The sequence below is a fragment of the Chamaea fasciata genome, unplaced genomic scaffold (assembly GCF_029207755.1).
Source record: "Chamaea fasciata isolate MVZ Bird 193981 ecotype frontalis unplaced genomic scaffold, bChaFas1.0.hap1 SCAF_6, whole genome shotgun sequence".
In the NCBI taxonomy this organism is placed as follows: Eukaryota; Metazoa; Chordata; class Aves; order Passeriformes; family Sylviidae; genus Chamaea; species Chamaea fasciata.
The window spans coordinates 60,541,683-60,564,926 of NW_027094091.1; the positions used below are offsets into that span (position 1 = coordinate 60,541,683).

Genomic DNA, 23,244 nt, shown 5'->3' on the forward strand with positions numbered 1-23,244 from the left:
TGAAGAGCTCGTTCAGTCGGTGGGTTTATAAGTAGAAAACAACCTTCCAACTACAGGGACTTGATTTTACCATTGGCAGCAGTAAGATGTAAACTTGGCTACTTTGTGCAGTTCTGAGGTCCTTCGTTTTAAAAGGATTTGGGGAAGTTGAATGATTATAGGAAAGGACCACAAAAATGATTTAAGGACTAACTCTAGTTGCAGGCCTAGAGCTACTTAGCTTTTCAGAAAGTATCCTGAAAGGTGATTATAGCATTTAATTCCCAAGAGAAGTGGTAAGCTCCTGATTTTTTTGTTGTTGCCAAACCGTACCTTGATGCCTTCCCTTCTGAACAATATATTTTAAACCAATATATTTTAGACCAATTCAGGGTTTTGGGCTCAGGAGAGAGGAAAGTAAGTGAAAATTGATGTAATAGGTTGTGCTACATTTTATGGTGACGGCTGCTGACCTAAAGGTTTCCAAATCTTAGGAAATAATACGGGCAATAAGATAAAATACAGTCACAGGAGTATGAAAAGTTGGAGAACTGCTACAACATTGACCATTTTTCTGCAAGTTAGATACAATCTTGAGTACAAGGTGACTGGACTGATCTCGTAATAACAGCATATTCAACTTTGTTGCATCCCAGGAAATCATTAAATGCAAGTGCTTGGAATGTTTTGACACTTCTTTTTCCCCCCTGCTGAGTGCATTATGGGATAAAATCGGATTTGCATGATACCTTTGGAACCTTTAATTATTTTCCTAAATTTTGGCAATAGATTCAGACACATCAGGTCTAAATTTTCTAGATAATTGATTAAGGTCTCCTTAAATGCTACTTAAAGTTGTTACCATTATTATTTCAATAGCTTCTCATTTCAACTTTCTGCCTCTTTTCTACTTGGCAATAGTTTAAAATAGAAAGAAAATAACAATAATGAAAATCAGACTGAAACAAAAAAAATGGGTTCTAATATTTTCATTATTATTTTATCTTTGCAGCATAACTTTGAAGGAAGAACTGTAAAATGTTACTCTGCAACTAACAACTCCCTTCACCACAACATAATGGAGCAGTAAATCACCAAAACAGGGAAGGAGACTTTTAGTTTGGATGTTTTATGGGTTATTTTTTGGTGAAAGGTTCATTCTTCTGTATACACTCAGGATATTTTGCAATATTAATGGGTACGTTAGTATATTAGGAGATGGAATAGTATTTTCTCCGCTACACTGAGCTAGATATTCCTTAATAGCTGAGCCAGGTGCATGGCCTAGATTTAAGTTACAGGTCCATGTCTCACTCATGTCTTTCCTCAGCTTTGAGGCAAGACCAAGGTACATGGCTTTTTCTTGTCACCACATTCCTGACATAGGGGAGGGGGTTGGCCCAATCCGTGCACACACACTACAGTACTTATGTACCCAGGGTGACATAAAATGCATTGGAGAAGGCCACAGATGTTGAATTAGCAAATTCTTGATCAATATCCATTCAGGGCTTCCAACAACTAAGTTAAAAATAGAAGATCAAAAAAGCATTCCCGCTAACTGCTGTCAAAGAGTTTTAGAAATTAGGAGATATGCAAAGAAAAATTGGTTCTTAAGCTTTTTTTCAAGTCTTCAGGAATCTTGCATCTAATGTTCTTTTGAGTAGGGCCACCAAGAAGCACAAGTCACCATCGTCCATTCATGGAATCTATCTTTGTTATGAAATACTTCTCCACACTAGTGCTAATTCCTTCTGAGATACTGGCAGCAGATAAAATTATTACTGCTCCTTTTTTATTTGAACTCCTTAAAATTAAATCATGTAACTGTCAGTAATTGTACTGCAGCAGCAATTTTCAAGCAGAGAACCTCAGTGACTTCAATGAGCATTAAAAGCCAATGGACCAATAAAACTTAGGCAAAGAGTTGTACCACACTCTTCTTACTTTCTATTTATAATCACAAGACCTTCCCAGGACATTAAAAAAAGAAGACAAAATCAACCACCACTATATTATTCCATCTATTGGCATTAAAAATATCTTACTGGGATAACTGTCCAAAATTCTTCTCAGAGGCATAAATTTATACTACCTTTGATTCAACCACAGCTGCATTACTACCATTAGCATTGTCATTATCATTATTCTAATTATTTACTGGGCACAACATATGTCTCTAAAAGCCTGAAAAAGTATTTTTGCTGTTTTTACTGTCACTGGAATTAAGTATTTGTTTGTATTTCAGTACAGAAAGAAAATAGCAGAAGCTGCTGTTTTCAGACATTTGAGTATAAGAGAGAAAATTTTTACACTTCTTTTTAGGGAAAAAATTTGGTTGCCTTTTCTTGCTATTATTGCTCCCAGGCTGGAAAACAGGTGAGCGGGTTTTGTTTTCTTTAAAGTGTGTACATTCAAATTCTGGCACTATACATATTTCCTGAGTGAGCACAGAGGACACATTCCATGATGTTTGCACTGTGCAAGTGGATGCAGTGGTTTACATAGTGGTTTGTTGAGGGTTTTTTTAACTGCTGACTGTTCTGCACTGCCTGCTGGAAAATCATCTATCCACAGAGTATTCTCCATTACCGATTTCTAGTACTGAAGTGTGTAACAGGTAAGTAAACCCAAATACTCCATCAAGCAGTGACAATGCTGCCATTGGCACAGTAATCTCCCATCCTTGTGGGTAAGGAACCATGGACAACGATTATAGGAATCAGACTGCAGAGGATAAATGTGAAAACGTTTAAGAAACCCTTGTTTTAAAGCTACTGTTTTGGTTATATCAGGTTTGGGGTTTTTGATTTATTTATTATTTTATGTAATGTACTCATTCCACAGATTCTTTACTCTTTCTGTTTAAGAGCTGGAGTCTTGCTCCTAGGCACATTCCCTTTCTCCTTACCTGCAAAGTACATAAAGCCTCCGTTCTTGCCAGCCTGCATTGAACACTGCAACACAATTATCCTCAGTCACTGGACTGTTATCTCAGGGAATTGAATTAGACTTCCTAGCTTAGAAACATCCAGTTATTTACACAAAATGTTACAGTTGAAACAGATCCAGGGTAGAGCATTATATGATGGTTAGAATAGATTAAAAAGATCAGGTCATGGATTTAAACCAGAACTGAAAGTTGAATCTGATCCTGACAGTACCTGTTGAGTCATATCAAGCAGGTTAGTGCCTGTTCAGAAGCATGGAAAATCAGTTTTCCATTCAGCCTCGTCTCTAAGATGCAGCTGTAAAAGTTTCCTTGAGAAAGGAAAACTTACTGGGACCAATAACAGTTCTGTGGAAAGTTCACTGTCAGTTTTCCACAAGTACAAGTGATCAGAACTTTTCATTAAGAAATATGAAACAGATGATTGTTCAAAAACACCCCTGATAAATCCCTGCTGTTTGAACGTAATGGTTATCTGCAGGGGCAGAAAGGGAAGCATTCAGCAACATACATAATCATAGAACGTGTTCTTTTTCCTGATAAAGGTGCAATGTTTTATTGCTCTCTTTTTCAACACACACTAAAACCCTCTGAGATTTTGTCTCTATAAATTGTATCCTAATCGGCCTCTTGCCCTTATAACTGAAACAAAATTAACAGTTACCATGTGCTATGCATTTCAAATAGATCTAGTTTGTCACAATTATTTTTTAAGATCCATCTGTCAAGAGTATGTCAATATAACTTTCATCCACGAAGGCTTTTTGATATATAGTCCTGACAGCTCTAGACATAACCTGATTACAACTTAAAACTTCTTTATATATCTGGATTTTACTTGCATTACCACTCTGAATTGTGACAGAAAAATCAACGAGGAACAACACTTGACTGCATTCCAGAAGTAAAATATCTTCCAACAGACTTATGAATTTTCCCTTGGTACTTACCACATAACTAGATGTAATTTCTCACCTCCACCTTCCAACATATTCCCATCAGTGCTCATTCCCCACTCACTGCCCTGACCATGAAAGTGTTCCCAGTGAACAGGGTGGAAGCTTTTCATCCCGCCAACCCTCATGTCTGAATTTACAGGGTCAGTCACTTTTACGTGCCACTCCAGTACACGCCGTTTTAAAGCAGCCTCCCACCCAGGGAAGCTTGCGCTACAGTTAGGGTCAAGCCAAGAAGGAATGAGCATCCCTGCTCCCCTCCAGGACATCCCTGAGCATGCCCAGGTTCCCTCCTGTGTCCAGCTCCCTAGGCATCACTGAGCACCCGGAGAGCAGGGGAGGCCCTAAGCCAAACTTGCTTCCACTGGCACCACAGCAAAACTCATATGAATTCAATGGGATGGAAGTGAGCCCGAAGGATGAAAATACAAAGATATTGCTGAGGACTGCTGGTGCTGAATAGTTTCATTTGAATTTAAGGTGAGGAAAAAATGAAGGGAAAGAAAAAGTTTTGATAAGAGTTACAAGATGCTGTTTTCCCTTCCCACTACGAGTTTTCACTTCTTTGCCAGAAAGAACTGTGGTGTCTCTTGTCATTCCCCTTTTTTGTTATTTAAATTTAATTAATATCTAAAAAATATTCTTCCCATTTCTCCCATATACATGCTAAAATATAAAATGGTAGAAGTAAGTATAAAATCCAACCTTTATTCCACTTTGAACAAGCTTGTGTATATCCAAAAAAGGTTCCTTGAGTATGTCTCCTTCGGGAGTGAAAATCTTCACGTATCCTTCTTTCTCAAGGATGAAGAGGCGATGGGATCCATCCCCACAATGTACTGCTCCCACAGGCTGCCTTAGTCCACTCACAACCTCTTGAATACAGAGGCAGTTGTGCTTGTGTTTTCTAAAGAAATTTAAAGAAATAGTGAGACATTTCTTCTTTCTCTAACCATGACACAGCAGTGTCCCTAAAAGGTAAAAAATATTTCTCTGCAATGATATTAAAAGCAGGTTTCTAATAAAACATTTATACATATATTAATGTATATAAATTATTTCCTTGAATGTATGCAAACACATAATACAGAAAATCAGCTTGAGCTTCACTTGAGGAAAATTTAGTCTGCATACAAAAAAAGAGAATGTTAAATAAACTTAGATCCAAAATGTAGAGCCATGGGAGGGAAAAAAATTGGCGTAACAAGAGAAAAATTTAGAAATACGGAATTTCTACTATAAAATAAACACAGTAAATTTCATCATTTGGATAAAATTTGGCTTCTAAAATCAATTTTAAAATAATGACTTATGATGGAATAATCTAATTGAACTATTTGCACAAAAAAAAAAACCCCAAACCACAAACGAAATAAACTGAAGATCACAACATAAATATTTTACTAATAAACTTATCATAGTTGTTTAGAAATATTAAATTTAAGTACAGATTACTTCCCAGAACTACAAATGATCCATGGGCTGGACAATAACCAAGATCCACAGAGTGGATCAGAGCAGGATTCTAACACCTTTTCAGCAAGGCAAATATCAAATGGCACTGAAGTGCTGAAGCTCGTGTAACTTTCTCTTTTGACGTACACTAGCAGCAGCAAAAGAAAGTCACATCTGGAAAACACAGCTGCTCAGCATAAGCACACACTGAGCTGTTTCACTGTGAAAACCACAGGCTCTGGTACGGGTTGTTTTTTTTTTTTTTTCAGATTAAACAGCATTTATCTTTATGAACCTGCTGATCTCTTCATCTTTGTCATATTCTTCCATGTGGTCCAGGGAGTTAGAAGCTGGCCCTCGCACTTGTTTTCTTGGAAAATCTGGAAAGCACACACCACCGTCTTTTCTTGCATAGTAATAGCAAAACTCATCAGCTGTAGTTTGGAGGAAACCTTAAAAATGCAAAAGAGTATACAAATATTTAGTGTGTTGTCATGTCTGCAGTTTTGTGTCATCAAACTCATCTTTAAATAGATTATGGTGGAAAAAGAGGTCCTTTTAAACAAAGGGCTATCTGCAAAAAAAAGTCTGTTCTGAGTAAACACAAATGTATAAACACAAACTGAGCATTGCCTTTTACAGTTAATTAATCTGTATTTGTATTAAACCTCATTTTCAGTGTGCTTAAGTTTCATTCAAAATGACACAACAGTTCACTCACTGAAAAATTAAGAGACAGAGTTGAGGCTGTGACACAGTTCTCCCTAATTTTAACCCTATAAATCAAGTGAAGTATCTCCTGTAAAAATAGCCTGACCAGCTTCTGTTTAACTTTTTCTAAATAAGTGATTAGTTCTAGTCAAAATCTCAGTGAAGACTCTGGTAAAAGACATGCAGTAAAAATTTTGTGGAATGCTGCCAGCAAAGGACATTGGTTGGAGAGGTGAGAAGTGGGAAGTAGTGCTGAAAACTGCACCGTGTTGACATCCAGGTGGCCTCTGGTTGACTGCCAGCATTAAAGTAGCTGAGCAGTGTCCCATGGTGAAGTCTCAGCCCCATCCCCTGAAAAGGGGATGCTTTTCATGCTGTTTCATGCTGCGTTGGATGAATGGTGGTCCTTAGGTTTTAGGTTAAAATGAGGAGGACTTTGAAGACCCAGAGAAACACAAAGTTGATAAAATGAGAGCCTTAGAAGAAAAACCCTGCCACTATTGCTATTACTAGCTTGCGTTATGTTTAAGGACATTAAAAGAAAAATCTATTTCTGTTCACAAACCCATTTCTAGTCACTTCTATCCAGGTTTTAATCAGGAGTATTAAATCTAAGAGGACAGAGTCTGGCTAGTTACACATGTACTATTTTACCAGGACGTTGTTAAGATAATACGTTTTAAGTTACCTTCATTCCTGTTTGCATTCCTGGCAACTGTCTTTGGATGTACTATAGTCCAAGACATAACTCATAGGATACACGGAATTAGCACTTAATTGGAATTAGAGGCCTAATTTATGCATGGCTTTACCACTTGTGAATGATGCAGTAATCCATAGATCTTGGCCATAAAACCTCTGGCTTACAACATACAATAAGAACTGATCAGGGACAGCTGTGTTTCGTTGGAAAATGCCAATTTCTTACAAGCAAAGCTTTTTCAGAAACATTATCAGTTTCGACAAAATTTCACTTAACATGATGTTTCTGGTCCAAGCTCAAACTTCTGGTCTAAATGAAAAAGACAGAACCAGACAGCAAACCTTGCATCACTATACTCCAATGTCTTGTAATTAGGGTGTTTCATTAGGAAGAGGAATATTCAGGTCAATGCCCCTCATCTGTCAGGCAAGAGTTTGACCCTAAGTCTCCCATTTCCCAAGTAAATGTCCTAACAACGACTTTATTAGCTATCCTGGGGTGGTCTCTCTGTGGCTTTCTTCATGGAAAATTTCGAAAGAGTTCAATTTCTTCCTTATGTGGAATAGGAAAATTTTTTGGATCCTAGAATTCTTGTGGAGTGAAAAGCCTTTCCCACCCAACTATACTTCTTTTCATATACATCTTCCTTTAAAAATATTGGAAAAATGACAGGACAAAGCCTGCCTTTGATTTCTATAAAATAATATCTGGAAACACATGGTAGTGTGTTGTGGTGTAGAAGTTTAATTACTGTGATTTGGAGCTTCGCTAAATTTCATCTTCGAGGAGCTGCTTTTAATTTATAGTAGTTATTTGGAGAAAATGGGAGATGTAATTTCAAGTGGAACAACTGAAGAGGAACTCTGATATAATCACAGAGTAGTATTCCAAGGCTTGTAAATATAATGCTAAAAATCAAAGGTAATCTAAGATCTTGCTGTTGAATTATTTGACTTAAGAATACAGGGGTTTGTCTTTAATAATTTATTTGTCTAGGCACAGTGGGTCAGTCGAAAACATGCAATAGCAAATTAGAGGTGTATGATTACTAAGAATTTCTAGAATTTTCCAAGTATAGCATTTACTATTTACTAAAGATAAACTCCCCTTGGCATGAGTGTTATCTTTAGTCAGGGAAACCCAGAGCAGGTTGTGATCATGTGGTTCACTTGGTACATGTCCATTTCAAATAACAATCAGATGCAAACTCACTTGACCAGTGCAATGCCTTTTCTTATATGTAAGACTAATCCTTTTGCCTCATGGAATATTTTATCATGCACTAAAGTGGATGGTGCACTGCAGTTGCCTTTTGCTGTTCAGCAAACCCATCAGCAGATTCTAAGACAGGATAAGGCTTATGAACCACTTTCAGTAGAAATGCTTGTGAAAAAGTGCAGTTGGAATTAAACTATGAAAAATGTTACATTACTGGAAGGAATGTAACCTCTGTAAATACAGTTTCACCTGTGCATTAGGGGTGGAATTTTGCTATTTTGTTCTATAAAAACCATAGTAATTTAGAAAAAAAAATCTCCATGTGTTATATGTGCTCCATTTAACACACTAACAGTTTCACTGAGGACATTTAGAGAAACATTTGCTTCTACTCTCCTATCTGCTTGTAGCCATTTATTATCTTCTTTCTCATGCTTAGATTGTAAGGTCTTTAGTGTACAGTTTTCCATTTTGTTCAGAGTTTGTACAGTGTCCAGAAGAATGGTCCCTGACAAGTGCCCCTAAGCACTAGAATTGTTTGGAGAAAAGAAAAAAAAAAAAAAAAAAGTAATAGGGACTGCAACCCTTGGTCCTGTGTGAATTCCTGTACTTACTAATTTATTTTAAAAGACTCATACATATTATTACAAATTTCCTACCAGCTGTGTACGTGTTGACAGAGCAATGCCTGTGTTAACAAAGAAAATTGAAATCACAAAGGATGATTAAACATCATGTTTAAGTGTCAGATTTTGCACAGGCTTGCATTTCTATGCTAAACTTTCTGTCTTGCAAACAAGAATCCAACGACAGGCTTTTCAGTTAAGGCAGCTACAGTGAAGGCTTTCTGTGTTCGCCTTTATAAAACACTGTGGGAATAAATTGCAAGATTAAAAGCCTTTTCAAAGGAAAACTGCTCCCAGCTGATCCCCACCTCCTCTCTCCACTTGTATTTGCAGCCAGTTGTTCCTCATACTCTATCTCCCTTCCTATCCTACCTTCACCAAATTCCACTTTGCTGGATTCCCTGATTACCCATCCCCTTGTCTCTTCTCTTTGACACACAGCTCCAGTGCCATGGTAGCACATGTCTCAGTCTCTGCAGCAAGTCCAGTTCCTATTCACTCCCTCCGGTTTGCATTGTACACAGGATTGAGTATCATCCACTCATCTGAGTAACCCTGCACTGCCTTCGAGGGCACCTGGAAGTCAGGTTCACCCGCTTGATTTCTGCTGTGACCTTGAGCATACAGTTCAACATTGTGTCAAAGCAGCTTTTACCTTTGGGGGTTTCTTTCTGATTTGCACCTTTGGCAGCTAAATGTGAATTTGGTCACAAAACCCCCACGTTCTCCTCTCTTCTCAACTGCCAGTAAGAACCAAATCAAAGACAATCAATTCAGACAGATTGTTTCAAAATGTACTAAGTCCACTGGTAGCTCACATCATTTCCAGCTGGTTTGCAAGGGACTGGTGACCCTCTTGTCCTGCTCAGACACTGCAGGTTCCTGCGCAGAGGCAGGGCCAGGGTTGATTCCCTTCATGCTCTTGTTATCAGTAGCAAATTTACCAGCCACTACTATTTTTCTGCAGGTTGACTATGTAGACAGTGACTATAAATCAGCCATGTCAGACATTCTGGAAGTGCTCTGTGAATTGTAGAATTTCTTAGAATTCCAATGTTTTGGTCTAGAATTCCAACATTTTGGAACACCCTGTTTGGTGCTTGAAAAATCCTATCAGCCATCTGTTCTGGTAATGTCTGGATTCAGATCTGGGCCTGGATGCGAACAATCATCTGGAACCCATTCCTTCAAATGAAAATAATGGAGGACAGATAGCTCAAAATCTCTCCCACGTCATTGGATGGCACTGTGGCTGTGCACAGATTTGTTCCTTAGACTGTGCCACTTCCAATGGCATGGATCAAGTCTCTGCTTATGTCCAAAGGCAGAATCAGCTGTGCCTTTCTTTACTAGTTATATTAGTAATAAATATTAGACAGTCTTCCCTTATGGAAAGGGAAAACTTAAAATTTATATTGACTGAAGACACTTCATTAAATCACTTGACTCCAGTGTCTCCATTAATAATCCCTTAAACTGAGGCTTGCAGTAAAGATTAGATGAGAAATAATCAGAACGGTTATCTGGAATGAAGCAGAGAATCTCTAATCTCAAAGTCTTCGTGAAACATTACACCCTCCTGCTCATCCATACAGTCCTAACAGCTTCTGACATTATTCTGCTTGAATAGAGTGCACTTTTTTTCTCAATATTTCTGAAGAAGTCAGTGGAAGTTCTGATGCAGTCATAACTGGTGGGAAAACTGCTGTTATCAAAAGAGTTAACCAAGGATCTGCTAGAGTTTTCGTCTTTGCAGGAGACAGAACAATAAATGAATTTTTGAAGCTAACTCATGAAAAAAACTGATATATAATTTCTCTTCTCCTCTCCTTATAGCCTTCTTGGTTAATAGGTATTGCTAACATTTCAATCTCAGAAAAGATGCTTGCTGTCTTAAAATGTTAATAATATTTCTCATTTGCACAAGACTCAAGGGATAAAATTATTTTTGCAGTCAGCAATTTCCTTAAACTCCGTTGTATTGGTGTTCAGAAACAATTAGCACTTCCTAATGGAGAAGAGTAATTATTTGACATTTTAACAAATGCACAGTGAATCATTGCCAGAGACCTTGGGTTTGGGGGCCTGTTAATTTTCAACTCTTTGTAAAATCCTCCAGGCTAAGCTGAAAATATAGCTTCCACATTTTTCTTTTTTTTTTTTTTTCTTTCTTTTACAATAAATATTATTACGGATATACAAGTCTCACAAGGAAAACAGAACCCCCAAATAAGTTATTTTAATTACTTATATTTCAGAATGAACAAGATTATGAAACTATTTTAAAATCCTATAGGCCATCTTCTCAAAGAGAGGGACCTGAATCTTAATGAATACCTTTGGGAAATCCTAGAATAGGTATCAACAACCATGAGTACCAGTCAACTCACCAAATTAATCCTGTTGGTGGATGTAAGCATGCAACAAGTTTTTGTTAGTACAACCTACTTTCAGGACAAGTATTTAGAACGATTATTAGCATCTGATTGATGTAGGAAAAATCCTATTTTAACTGATGCTAAAGTATGTAAGCTCTTTTCCTGCAAAGCACAGTGCTCTGCCCAGCGCTAAAGTTATGCTTTCATCTGGTTATCTTTCAAGGCAACCTGGGTGGTCACAAAAAGCACTTGACATCTTGATGCACTTCAGCAGTTTTACATATACACAAACTTTGTAGAAAAATAAATTTGTCATTCGTCACCACATATGTTGATCTGAGGAGCGAGGTTCCTGTGCCTGTAGCTCCTGTGCTGCTCAGCCCTTTCTCATTCTCCCTCCCTGCCTCCACCTCCTCCTTCTTTCCCCCTTTTCCCTCTTTCACTTTTTTCAATTAAACAAGTTGTGTGCTCATAAACACAGAATTTCACAAAACAACTCTGAGGGTCTCACTGTGAAGAATATGAAAATCATTTGTGCTAGCTACAAACTCATGTCAAAAATGTCTTTGTGCTGACTTCTTATATGGGCCAAACATTTAGAATATCTAATCTGTTATCGCTCTTCAGCAGGCAGTCTTGGCAACTATGATCTATTCTGCTTTGCTTTGGGGAATGTGATAAAGAGCAAGAAACAGCTGGTTTAAGAAAGCCTTAGAAACATCTCTTAGTTTATAAAGACAATAATAATATTTTCATATTTGAATGGGTTGAGATACATGTTAAACCACAGTAAAGGGAAAAAGTAAGTCAATTCAAAATGTTTTCTCAAGTCAATAAAAGTACACTGCAAAAAAATCCCTGCACTCTTGGGGTTTCAGAGAAAACAAGTACACACTGTACACATGCAATTAAAAAACCGTCCTCCAAATCCATTCCACTTAAACTGTCCCCTTTACTCAAATATGTTTATATTATATTACAAAGCTGTGTTCATATGTTAAAAGTGACTATTCACAAATTCATTTTTCATCTCATTATCAAGTCCTTTTTTCCAGTCTGTGTTGCTAGTCTAAAGGGGGGGGGGGAAAAAAAAAAAAAAAGAAAAGAAATCTTGACCAATTTAATTATTTTCTCCTGTGTGGCATTGTTTATAAGTAGTGTTTGGACAGGGAAAAAAGCATAGTTTAAAAATGACAGTCTTAAACATATAAATAATTTACTATTGGGAATACCAAAGATGTTATTTAACATAATAGTGTCTTAAGACAGTGTTTCTAAAAGAGCCATCTTCTGCGGTTACTTTGTTGATACAGTTACAAGTGATAGCACACATTTGGTGACCGCCTCAGACAACACAGGGCAAACTCTGCTTTTGGTTATGTCCAGCTAACTCCACTGACTACACCGAGGAAGTGTTGGGTAAGTTAAGAATTTGGTTGTTAACAGCACACTGGAAGTGATTCAAAGATCACAGAAGTCTATCAAACAAGGCCCTTTGATTTCAATGGGCTTTAAACCCTGTGGAAAAAAACATCAGTTTCTAGGGTAACAAAACCAGAAAAAACACTTTACTCATCAGCTTTTAGAGGCTGCAGCAAACAGCCAGGACCTTTTCTTTCTTGCATTTTAAAGCAATCTATCATTTAGAATAGCCTTCTGGATGGCCAGCTGCTTGTTTGCATGATTAGAATGAACACACTAATATTTCAGCAAAGGTAGTAGTTTCAGGTGCCTTTGACTACAATCAAACCATTTTTGATTCATGGTTTGATTCGTGTTTCATAGCGAGTTTAACAAGAGGGTGGCAAGAAAGCCCTAAAAGTATTTCTAAAAGTATTTACCTCCCTACACAAGATCTGCTGTGAAGACATTCTGTCTCTGCTTGGGTGAATTCCCCTGGATATCAGTGGGGATTTTTCCTGGTTAAAAGCTGGATCTATAACTGCTCAGGCAATATCACCATATCAGGACATCCTTTAGCCCCATATTTTGTTAGGAGTTTTACCTGGTATGTGACCTCTGCAGGTGTAATAGAATTCTTTACAATAGTCTTTGCACAGGTAGGGAAGCATTAGTTCTTTTTCAGGAGTTTCCCCTTTCTCAGGTGAGTGGAATAGGTTCTGAGCGTGAGGTGAGCAGTGTGCACACTTGATCTCCTCCAGTAGCTTCGCACATTCTGTGTTGTTGGTAACAGAAAGGACCTGCAAGCCACAAACCAGAGACAAGTAAACCTGTGACCTGTGTCCCCGTCTCACACAAAGAAAGACTGCATGGCCTAATGCCATGAACAATGCTTGCGGAAGCAATACAGTTACTATCATTGCATCGAGTTTCATGTCACCGTTCTGGAGGTGCAAAAGTTATCACTATGAAATGGGCAATATGCCATTGGTACAGTGAGATTTTAATTTCTCTGATTTCTTAGAGAGGATTCTTACAGAATCTTCTTTAAGATTTCCTATCTGAGCTTGCTTCTCAGAAAAGAATAACAGTACTCAAGTTATTTTAAGGACCCGTGCCTGCCATCACATAGGCAATCTCTGAACTAGAGGAATCGTTTATATGAGGGAGTGACAGCAGCAGGCCTACCCCCACTTCTCTTAGAAGAAATACCTAAAATCCTAACTTGTAAGGTGGCCTACTCAAGTGTTTAGAGATTAAAAATTAAAATTCTCCCATCAGAACACAGCAGGAAAACCATGTCTAGGTATTTGCAAAATAGGTGTATCTTGAATGACACCACAGCCTGGCTGCTGAAATGACTGCTGTGGAATTCAGCAGGTGCCATGGATTTTTCATGCTTTAAATGTTGCTCTGCTTTTTGCTCTCTCTAATGCACACTATTTAAAGGTGGGAAACCCTGTACGTTTTCAGACATATTTTTCTATTAGAAGTGCAAAAGTAGAATTTGTAATGTCTTGTTTGTGTCAATATGGAAGCTGTAACTTTGTCCTGAAAAAAAATATATATTATGTGTGCATAGCACTTAAAGAGGCACAAAACCACAACTGATGATGTGTTGAAGTAAACACAGGAGCCTAAGGAGTGCAGTGTCATCAAATCATGAAAAATAATGGAAAACAGCGTAGTTGTCTTTATTAGCTTTTGAATGCACTTTGTTAATCTATTGTTAACCACATGGATTGTTTTTTGATCATTCATCCCAATGGTGGGCAGTGGGAAATGCGTTCTCTTCATTTAGAGGGTCTGAATCTGATCCAGTGCAAAAACAAAGCTCAGGTTCTTTCTGCTATTTATATAACGCAGCTATAAACAGAGACTGTAAGACACTTAGAAATATTGATGTGGTAAATACATGTATTGTATGGAATTTGTAAATATTTGCAAATCACACATTTGCAAATATTACTAGTCTTTCTATAGTTTCTATCTCTGAGCTGATTTACAGAAGGACTTTCCAATGTCATTCCCTTGCCATGCAACATTAAAGGGAATTATCTAAGTTACTTTTGATAAATAAGTTGTTTAGTGCAGGAACACTGCATATGCTTGAGTCTGCTGTCTCATAGGTCAGCTCTCTTCTAGGATGCTGTACTTTGATAACGCAGGTCTGAACTCAGCTTTTTTATTTACGGGGCATAATTACATAGACCTCAAATTCTTGAGAGAAATGCCCTTTCAATTGTTTATAACAGATATATATTCAAAATATTACACAACATACGGCCCATACATTTAAACAACGTCCTATTTAAAACAACTTTAATTTAGAAGGCAAACTCTATCCAGGAAAATTTAGTCTTACCATACATGCATTGTCAAAAGACTATCTGAAATATGCACTGAAGTTTAGTGTTGGAAGTTGGACCACTGATTAGAAGAACACCATTTGGCTTCTGCTGTTATTCTGGATGTGCTGCCATTGGCGACAAAAAGAATTCCTCCAGGTTTGCCAGGATCCCTAAGTGCATTAAATGTTCTGTTCTTCCGACTATCTGCTGTCAAACTATCCTAAGCTTCATGGCACCTCCAGGCAAGTAATGTGATTAACATCTGCCACATATAGTTTATTATGTCTCTTCAGACCTTTCTTGAGAATACAATCGTCTCACATCTTTTGTAAAGGGCTTGTCTTTATTTTTTTTTAAGCTTTAAGACAGTAATCAATTAATTGCATGTTGCATGTATGGTAAAAGGTTTGCATTAGTCCTGAATTCTTTCGGGAATTTTTTCCATGGCCACAGGCTCTTCTCTCCTGAAGAAGTTTAGATTCCTTTTGCTAGATTGCCCATTTGGGCCGTAGCAGTAGAATTCTTAACCTTAGTCTTCCTTCTTGAGTTTCAGATGTTGTTCTAGAAATGGCAAATCTTGAAGACGGGAACAAAAATATAATGATAACTACTATAAACAATAACCAAAATACGTAACAACTACAATGTTGAACTTGAAAACTGCCTAGGATTGCAGTCCAGGTAGTAGAAAAGAGACTTGATATGCTTGCAGCAGTCCATGCTGCTGAGGCAATATTCTGCACTAGCTGGACTTTCCTAAGGGATGCTGAGATTCTGACACAGGGAAGGGGCCTGTATAATTCAGTCAGGTCATTGGCTGCCAAACAGGACAAAGTCTGAAGCCAACAGGGGATGAGCAAAACCACTATCCATAAATGCTACTTTTTAAGAACATCATGTCACTTGTCTCTTGAAGTAAAGATGAAATGACCCATTTTGGTGCTTCCATCAAAGGACTGTGAGTACAGAACCTTCAAAGTACTTGCCTACATGCAGTAGTACCACCTGGTTTGCAGAAGTTTTCATCAGGGAGTTCATCTGGGGCTTTTTTGTGGTAACAGTGTGATGGTGTGTTTAGAAGTACAAGTAAACACAAGGTATTACTAGGTAAATATTCAGTGTGTTTATTGAATTAACTCCACAGAGATGCAGATAGAAAACTGTACTTCTACTGGAAGACTCCAGAACACATTGTGAACAGGGAGAGGGGGGAAATAAATTACAGGATGGCAAAGCTAATTTACTGTTTCTTGTGGAAAACGTAATTGACGTTGCCTGGTGATACAGGCTTGCCAACATTTCAGTCCTCAAAGTTAAGACAAAAGGATCCTAATCCCCCTGAGCAGCTGCTATCCAGGAATTAACCACAGGAATTCACCCCCTCATGTAATTTCTGGAATGAATCTTGGTCATATAATAGCTAATCGGAAGATTAAGGAATGAGAGTCAATCAATTATCTGAAAATCAAGTACAATGTTACTTAACTTTTAGAATGCTCAAGCAAAAGAGGGTGGTAACATTTGCTCTGTGTGAGGTCTGATGTGTAACTCTGTACTGGCTTGGAGATAGGACAAGTCTCTATTCTGAATTTCAGTAAATCGATAATGTATTTATCCTGGAGTATACTAAACCAGTTCTAAGCAGATTCTGAAATACTTGTTTAAATGAAGCTTTTTCGGTTGGACGTCTACTTTGAAAATGACCTTAAAGTTGACAATGGCTTTGGTCTTTTAAAGAAATGTAAACTAATTTCCTGCTTCAATTTTTAAAGTCGTATGTGAAACCATCAAACTGCAGTGGTTTAAACTAACTGCGCTCTGGAAAATATGTAAAACTTCCAAACATTTATTGCAACATGCCTAATAATGATTATGCCTGCTGCTGACTAATTTACAACATCTGTAAGATCATCCTTTAATCTCTAGCCACATGAAAGTAAAACGGGTAGACTAAAGGTAAGATAAATCCTGGAATGTACAGGAAAGCACAGCATACCAAATTGGTTTATCAACAGAAGGAAGAGTGAAAAGAAGAAGAAACAGAAGATGACACAATAGCCAGAGATTCTTTACAACTAATATTGTCATCTGTTTTGTGTACTTTGTCACGTCTAGTTAGAGAAAGGCAGTAGAATTTTGATGCTAAAAGAAAGGAAAAAAACAGTGAAATAAGTCATTGCATTGAGCCATTTTGATATACAAGCATTTACGTCTAAAAATCATGTGCTGACGAGATTGTTCAGCTGTTGAGTTGAACATATGCCTCTTCTGTATTATAGTGCTGGATTATGTCATTAAAGAGTTCAGTTTCAATTTTAGGGTAATATTTAAATAGATCATTGTACTAAGGCAGCTGTTAAAGGGACCCCAAGATGAGTTATTTGTTTAGTTGGATGTGTTCAACAATAGCCTTTGTTCATGAAAGAGCCAGAGCAAACAAATGATTGTAAAAGGGCACACTTGAAAACAATTACTTTTCACCCATTCCTTGACAGCCTTGGCTGTGAAACCATCCAAGGTAGAGAGGACTTCTTTGCCTGTCAGGCTGTAAGCAAACTTTTAGAAAAATTGATATTAAAATGTTTGGCTGGGATGTAGCAGCCCTTCATAAACAAGGGGATATTGCCAGAAAAATGAAAGAGTTAAATGTCAACAACAGGACGCAGATATTTTACTTGAGCCAGTGCAAAGTTGTATCTGTTCTTTAAGGTAGCTCCATTATTGTTCCCAAAACTGCAGGTGGTGTTTTCATTTATAAGCACAGATCAATAATTTGGTCAAAAATTCTCACAGAGCCAGCATCTTAACCAAGAAGCTCTTATTGGAATGTCAACTGAGCATTGTCAATTAATTTTTTTTTCTTTAAAGATGGCAGTGCTCAGATTTCTGCTAATGGCATGGCCACTCCATCATGTAGGTAGATGATGGAGTTTAAAAGAGCTGGTTTGGGAACTGTAGTAGAACACAGTTTAAAAAATGTGCTTTTAGAAAAGTTACATTCAAATGTATACCATAATACTTTGCCATGTCTTTTACAGAATGACCACCCCGTTCTGTCAAGTATAAATGACATATATTTTGACATATTTTTTAAAAAAATATATGTTTATCAGATATGATAAAGCAGATTTGTGAGTTTCATAAAAATTAATTTTTGGTGAAAAAAAAAAGTCTGATTTTACAACCCTGTAAAATAATATTCCTTAAAAAATGTATTTTAAAGAAAATATAGAACGGGTTCAACAGCTCAGAAATAGGTACTGCGGCATGTATGGTCACTTCCTCATCTCACATTTACATCAGGCTTTTAGTACCGTCAGTAAGAAAAAAAACACATTGAAAAGGAATTAAAAGATCTTTTAAAGTAATAGTAAGAAGAGAATAAACACTTCAACTGCCTGGGGATGGAAAACTAACCAAAATTGAACTTCCAGTTTATTGCATTCAACCAATTACCACAAGGGTCTCCAAGCACTGAATAATCTCAGTAGTATATATGCCACTGAGACATTGCAAACAGGGTGAATTAAGGACATATTTCCCACTCCTTATTATTTTTTCCTCTCTCTCTCTTTCTTTTTTTTTTTTTTTCTTTTTTTTCAGCTAGATCTTTCAGGTTATCTGTGTGTGGTTATAGTTTAATTCAATCATCACACAGGAGCCTAATGACACTGTCTCTAGACAACATGAAGAAATATATCTGCCTTGAATCTCAAACTGCTGCTGCATATGGTATGAATAAAGAGAGATCTGCAGCTGAAAACCTGCAGTAAGACAGTTCTCAATCATCTGGGAATAGAGGGGGTAGGACAAATGCTCCCTCAAAAGGCATGAACATTTGGACAGAGCTGGGGACTGAAGGAGAATGATGTTCTCCAGTTTCACCCATTAGTGAACCAACTAACAAACACAATGGTGTTGTTGTTATTCTTTTGCCATAAGCAACAGGACTCTGTGTGTGGGCAGCAGTTTAGTGGGGAGGAGGATAAGTCGACCCCTTTTTGTCCTATTGATTTTTTCCTATTTGCATGACTTGAGCAAATTAAATGATGCAATATGGCTTTTTGTTACAAAACAAAGTGAGAGATACCACCCAGACACATATGTTGATTCGTAGAAGCTGTTTACATGAGAATGGAGTGAAATCTACCGTGAACTGAGCATAAAAATTCGATTCAGGCTGGGTATTTTTTTTTATTATGCTTGGGCCAGCGAGACTGAAACACAAGTTTTCCAGGAGTCTCTCAGACCTTGACAACTAGAGAGTTGTAACTGAGGAATTCTTAATTAAACCTAAAGGAGGATGAAATGTTTAAGAAAAAAAAAAAAAAAAAAGAAAGAAAAGGAAAAGTAATAATAATTAAAAAGAAAAAGACACCTGATTGTTTATTTCATGTGCAGTGATTCTTAATGACATTATTCAGCAACTTCCCTCCCTGTGCGTACCCCCGGATGCAGCACTGGCCAGCACAGCACAGCACAGCTTATCAAACACGGTCCTGCCTGGTTAGGTACCCACGCTTTTGAAAATCAAAGCAACAGGCTGATAAGCAGAATTTCACTTGCTAAAGGATGCAGAGAACTTGACAATTTTAAGAAATCGGTGAGCAGAGGAGGCGCTTCCCTTCACATGACCGCAGCTTGAAATTGGGCAGAGAGGCTGCCAGGTAATGTGGAAAGGCAGAGTACCTCACGGCACCTGGTGAGACACCGGCCCTGGGCGAGAGCCGGCAGGCCGGGGTTCCGCAGCGGACACTTCGGGGGGCTGTCGGCGCTGACACGCGGAACCGTGAGTAGCACACGGGCCCCGAGGCGGCCGGAGATCACGGAATGTCGGTACACCGGCATCGAGCCACTATCCAAACCCCCCTCCCGAAGTAAGCGTGTGGAGCAAACCGGACACGATTTTTCACTCCAGGAAAAACCCAAGGCGGATGGCACCTCCGGGCGAGCGCACAGCCCCTCCGCTGCCGCTGCCGGGAGCCCGCCCGGCTCCTCCGCCCTTCCCCGCAGCCGCTCCCGGGCACCGGCGGTACCTGCGGGCGGCCCGGCCCCGCTGCACGGGGACGGGACCGGCGCCGGGGCCGCCGCCAGAAACTCGGGCGCTGAGGACAAAAAGTAACTCGGAGGCAGAGCCGGCGGTAGAGCCCGCACAGCGCTCCCCCCGCGGGGCGCCCGTGCCCCCTCCGAGCGCGGACCTGCGCCGGCTCCCCGCGCCTCCCGAGGCAGCGCCAGACCCACAGCCGGATCCCGCTCCCGCCGCGCCCTCGCCCCCCGGGCAGGAGCGGCCGCCCCCCGCCGCCGCATCGCCCCCACCCGCGTGGGAACGCGGCAGGTTCCCGGCCGGTGCGTGGCTCGGCGCAAAAGTAATAATAAAAAAACAAACCCCAAAGCACAACACCGAAAGCTTCCCCCAAAGCCCGGCGCAGCCCCGGGTGGTGCCTACCTTGGCCTCGGCGTGGGGAAGCCCCTGCGCCTCGGAGCGGGAGCAGCAGGACAGGCGGGGGTAGAGGCCGCGGCACATCGCCTCCCCGCCGCCCGGGGCCTCCGGGGACAGCACCCGCCGGTCCCGCTTCTTCAGCCGCCGCGGCGGGGTCCCGTTGAGGCACCTTCTCCTCCGGGCGCCGCTCTCCCCAAACTTGGCATCCCCCTCGAAGAAGCGCAGAACCACGGCCACCAGCAGCAGCTTAAACGGCAGCATCTTGAGCATCATGCCTGAGGGAGCGTGTGAATGCACCCAAACCGGCGGTGGGGGGGTGGGTGGGGGGAGAAGGAAGGAGGGGAATCCCACTGACTTTTCTTTGCACTTCAGATCAGGAAACCACCTCCCTCCCCCAGAAGGGGAAAGTCTGGAGGAGAATAATAACAGTAGCGGTTAAAGCGCCGACGGAGGAACAGCACCTCGGCCACCCCCGCTTCTTCCAAAAAGGCGGACGCGAAGAGGCAGGAGCGGGGGGGACCGAGCCCCCGAGCCCCGGCGGGAGGATGCTCGAAGCCGGCGAAGTTGTGCGAGCGGCACAGGTTTTAGCAGCTGCCGCTGCCGCGCCGAAGCGCCGAGGCTCGGGGCGGGCCGGGCAGCGGGCGGCGGCAGCAGCCCTTCACTTGTCGTCCCATAGGAAGGGTGTCCCCGCGGCGGGACTGCGGCGGCGGCCGGGCCGGGCGATGCCCCCTCCGCTGCTGCTGCTGCTGCCGGCGGCGGCGGCGGCTGCGGCTCGTCCGGGCTCTCATGTTTCGCTCCCTCTTTTCTTCTTCTTTTTAAGCGGCGCGCGGGGAGGTGCTGCCACCGCGCGCCCTGCACGTCACCCGGCGGCATCCACCGGCCGCGCGTGCCGCCCGTGGGGGCCCGCCGGGAAGCGGGAGCGGCGCGGGGGCCGCGCCCGGCGGGGCCCCGCCCCGAGGAGATCCCCCCGCCGCGGGGTCCGGCTGCCCCCTTCCCCCCGGGGGAGCGGGAGCCGGGCCTCCCGGAGGGCCGGCGGAGAGAGAGAGCGAGGGGGCGGGCGGCTTCCCGCCCCCCCGTCTCGGCGGGAGCCGGTGGGATCGCGGCGGTGCCCGGCGGAAGGCGAGCGCCGCAGGTGGGTCCTGCGCCCCCGACGGCCGAGCGGGGCTCCCTCGGCGCGCGGCTCGGGGTCTGCTCGCCCGCCTCTTGCGCCCACAGCTCATCCCCAACGCCACGGAAGGTTCCAGAGGCGTGGGAAGAAGCGCGGGGCGGCCGTCGACGGCGGGAGCTGCCCTTAGCTCCCGGTGTCTTTTTCCAGCGGGGCTTCGGCACCGTGGGAGACCCTTGGGGTGTGTGGGCGCGATGACCGAGGCACAAGCTGTGGGTGGGGCCGGCACGGCGGCCATCTCTAAAGGTGTGAGGGAGTGGCACGGGCAGGGGTGAGCGCCCTCCCGGCGTGCCGAGAACGGGAGACCCGTGTGTGGGAAGAGCAGGAAGATCCGAGTGCCTGGTGGTAAGAAAGCACCTGTGAGGCCAGGAGCCATCCAGAAAGGGAAGGCCAGCAGGGGTGAAATGGAGGAAAAAGATGGAAGCCCAGAGAACCCCAGGCCAGGGTAAGCCCTCAGACGTGGCTGGGGTGCAGGTGCAGCTACAGCCGCTGGCTTGGAGGCGAAGGGCGGCTGCGGAACCAAAGTCAGAGGTGTCTTTACCAGGGAGTGGCTGCTCATCCCAGAAATTGAGGAAAAATTGAGGTGTACCCAAAGAGCCCCCTTAGAAGGGAGAAAGGGAGAAAAGTATTGCATTAAGTTCCTTACACGCATTGGTGTCTCTAAACCGACCAGGCCCTGTTCCTGTTTATCACCAAACAATGCGAGTCTCTTCATATTTCCACTTGAGCTCTTAAACAGCCACACTGAAATAAATGGGAGTTAGGCATGGATAAATAGCACATCAGATAGATTACTGAGTAGACACAAAGACCCTTTCCTCCCCCTTCAAGTGCATTTTTGAAGGCAACTCACGACTACCCCTTGTCTTGCCACTGACTCTCATCTGACTTGGTTTTCCCAACCAAGGCTTCAGCCACATCCACATGAGTAAGGAAGGCCTGTGGTGCAGCTTGGGCTTCATCTCTCACATTTGTGAGTAAAATACGGGTGTATTCCTGTGATACGGAATCCTTGCTTTGTGGTTTTAGAGAAGAGGTCTGCGTTGCAGTACACAAACTTGTTCCATGAGCAACCTGACATGGCAGAGCTGTAGCAGTGCAGTTCTACGATGACAGCTGTGTCCTTTCCATTTCCCTGGAAATCTACTCTGCGTAGATTATTCTGAAATGAAAGTGATTCTGTGATACAGCAGAATTACAGTATCATAATAAAGTCACTTTGATTCCCAAGCAGATCCCTCACAGGGGGTTACACTGGCAGAACTGTAGTGGCTAAGGACAGAGCAGGAGGTCTGTGTGTCTCTCCCTGTGTAGGCATAGGTATCTGTACTAGTTCTTAGAGAAGGTGAGTTTGAGGTGTATTAATTAGATGGAGAAAGATTTCCCAAAATGGGATTTAGATCAAGCTGCCAAACTAAGAAAGAACTGACAGTTTGTGAACAGCTGTTTCTGCACCGAAATTTTACGTGGATCTATGATGGAGACACTTTCCAGAGATTCTGTGGAATGTACTGTTGACCTTGTAGAATATAAAGTGCTCAAAACTTCAATCTCTGTAGTGATGGGGTGATGTAAAGATGTATAAGCGAGGCTTGAAGAAGGTTGAATGTTCTTTAAAATCTCTGAATAGAAATTGCTGATTCTTGGGGTTTTGTGCAAGAAGACCTGATTTAATCTAATGTTCCTTTCCACTCTTTAAAAGTACAGCTTGGCTTCTTTTCTAATGAAGTGTTTTTCTTGGTCGATACAGAATTTTATTTTAATTTCAATAATGCAAAGTTAAGATCAGTGTTAGTATATGCCAGTTCAGAGTGTTAACTTCAGGTGACCTCCAGCCTCTGAGAAACAGAGATAAGGGAATACTGACAAAAGAAAAACATACACAAAGGAAATATAAGGATAATAAGCACG

At 41.4% G+C, this 23,244-nt stretch overlaps 1 protein-coding gene across 1 annotated transcript in view; it reads right to left on the reverse strand.

The window, feature by feature from the left end:
• HHIP (hedgehog interacting protein) overlaps positions 1-20,441 on the reverse strand; it is a 73,454-nt gene extending 53,013 nt beyond the window's left edge. The window contains exons 1-4 of the mRNA XM_066186562.1: positions 20,175-20,441; positions 12,982-13,177; positions 5,636-5,792; positions 4,591-4,792 (exon numbers count right to left, since the gene is read on the reverse strand). Of these exons, the coding sequence (XP_066042659.1) occupies positions 4,591-4,792; positions 5,636-5,792; positions 12,982-13,177; positions 20,175-20,441 (822 nt within the window). The remainder of the gene's footprint in view (positions 1-4,590; positions 4,793-5,635; positions 5,793-12,981; positions 13,178-20,174) is intronic.
• Between the last annotated feature and the right edge of the window lie 2,803 nt (positions 20,442-23,244).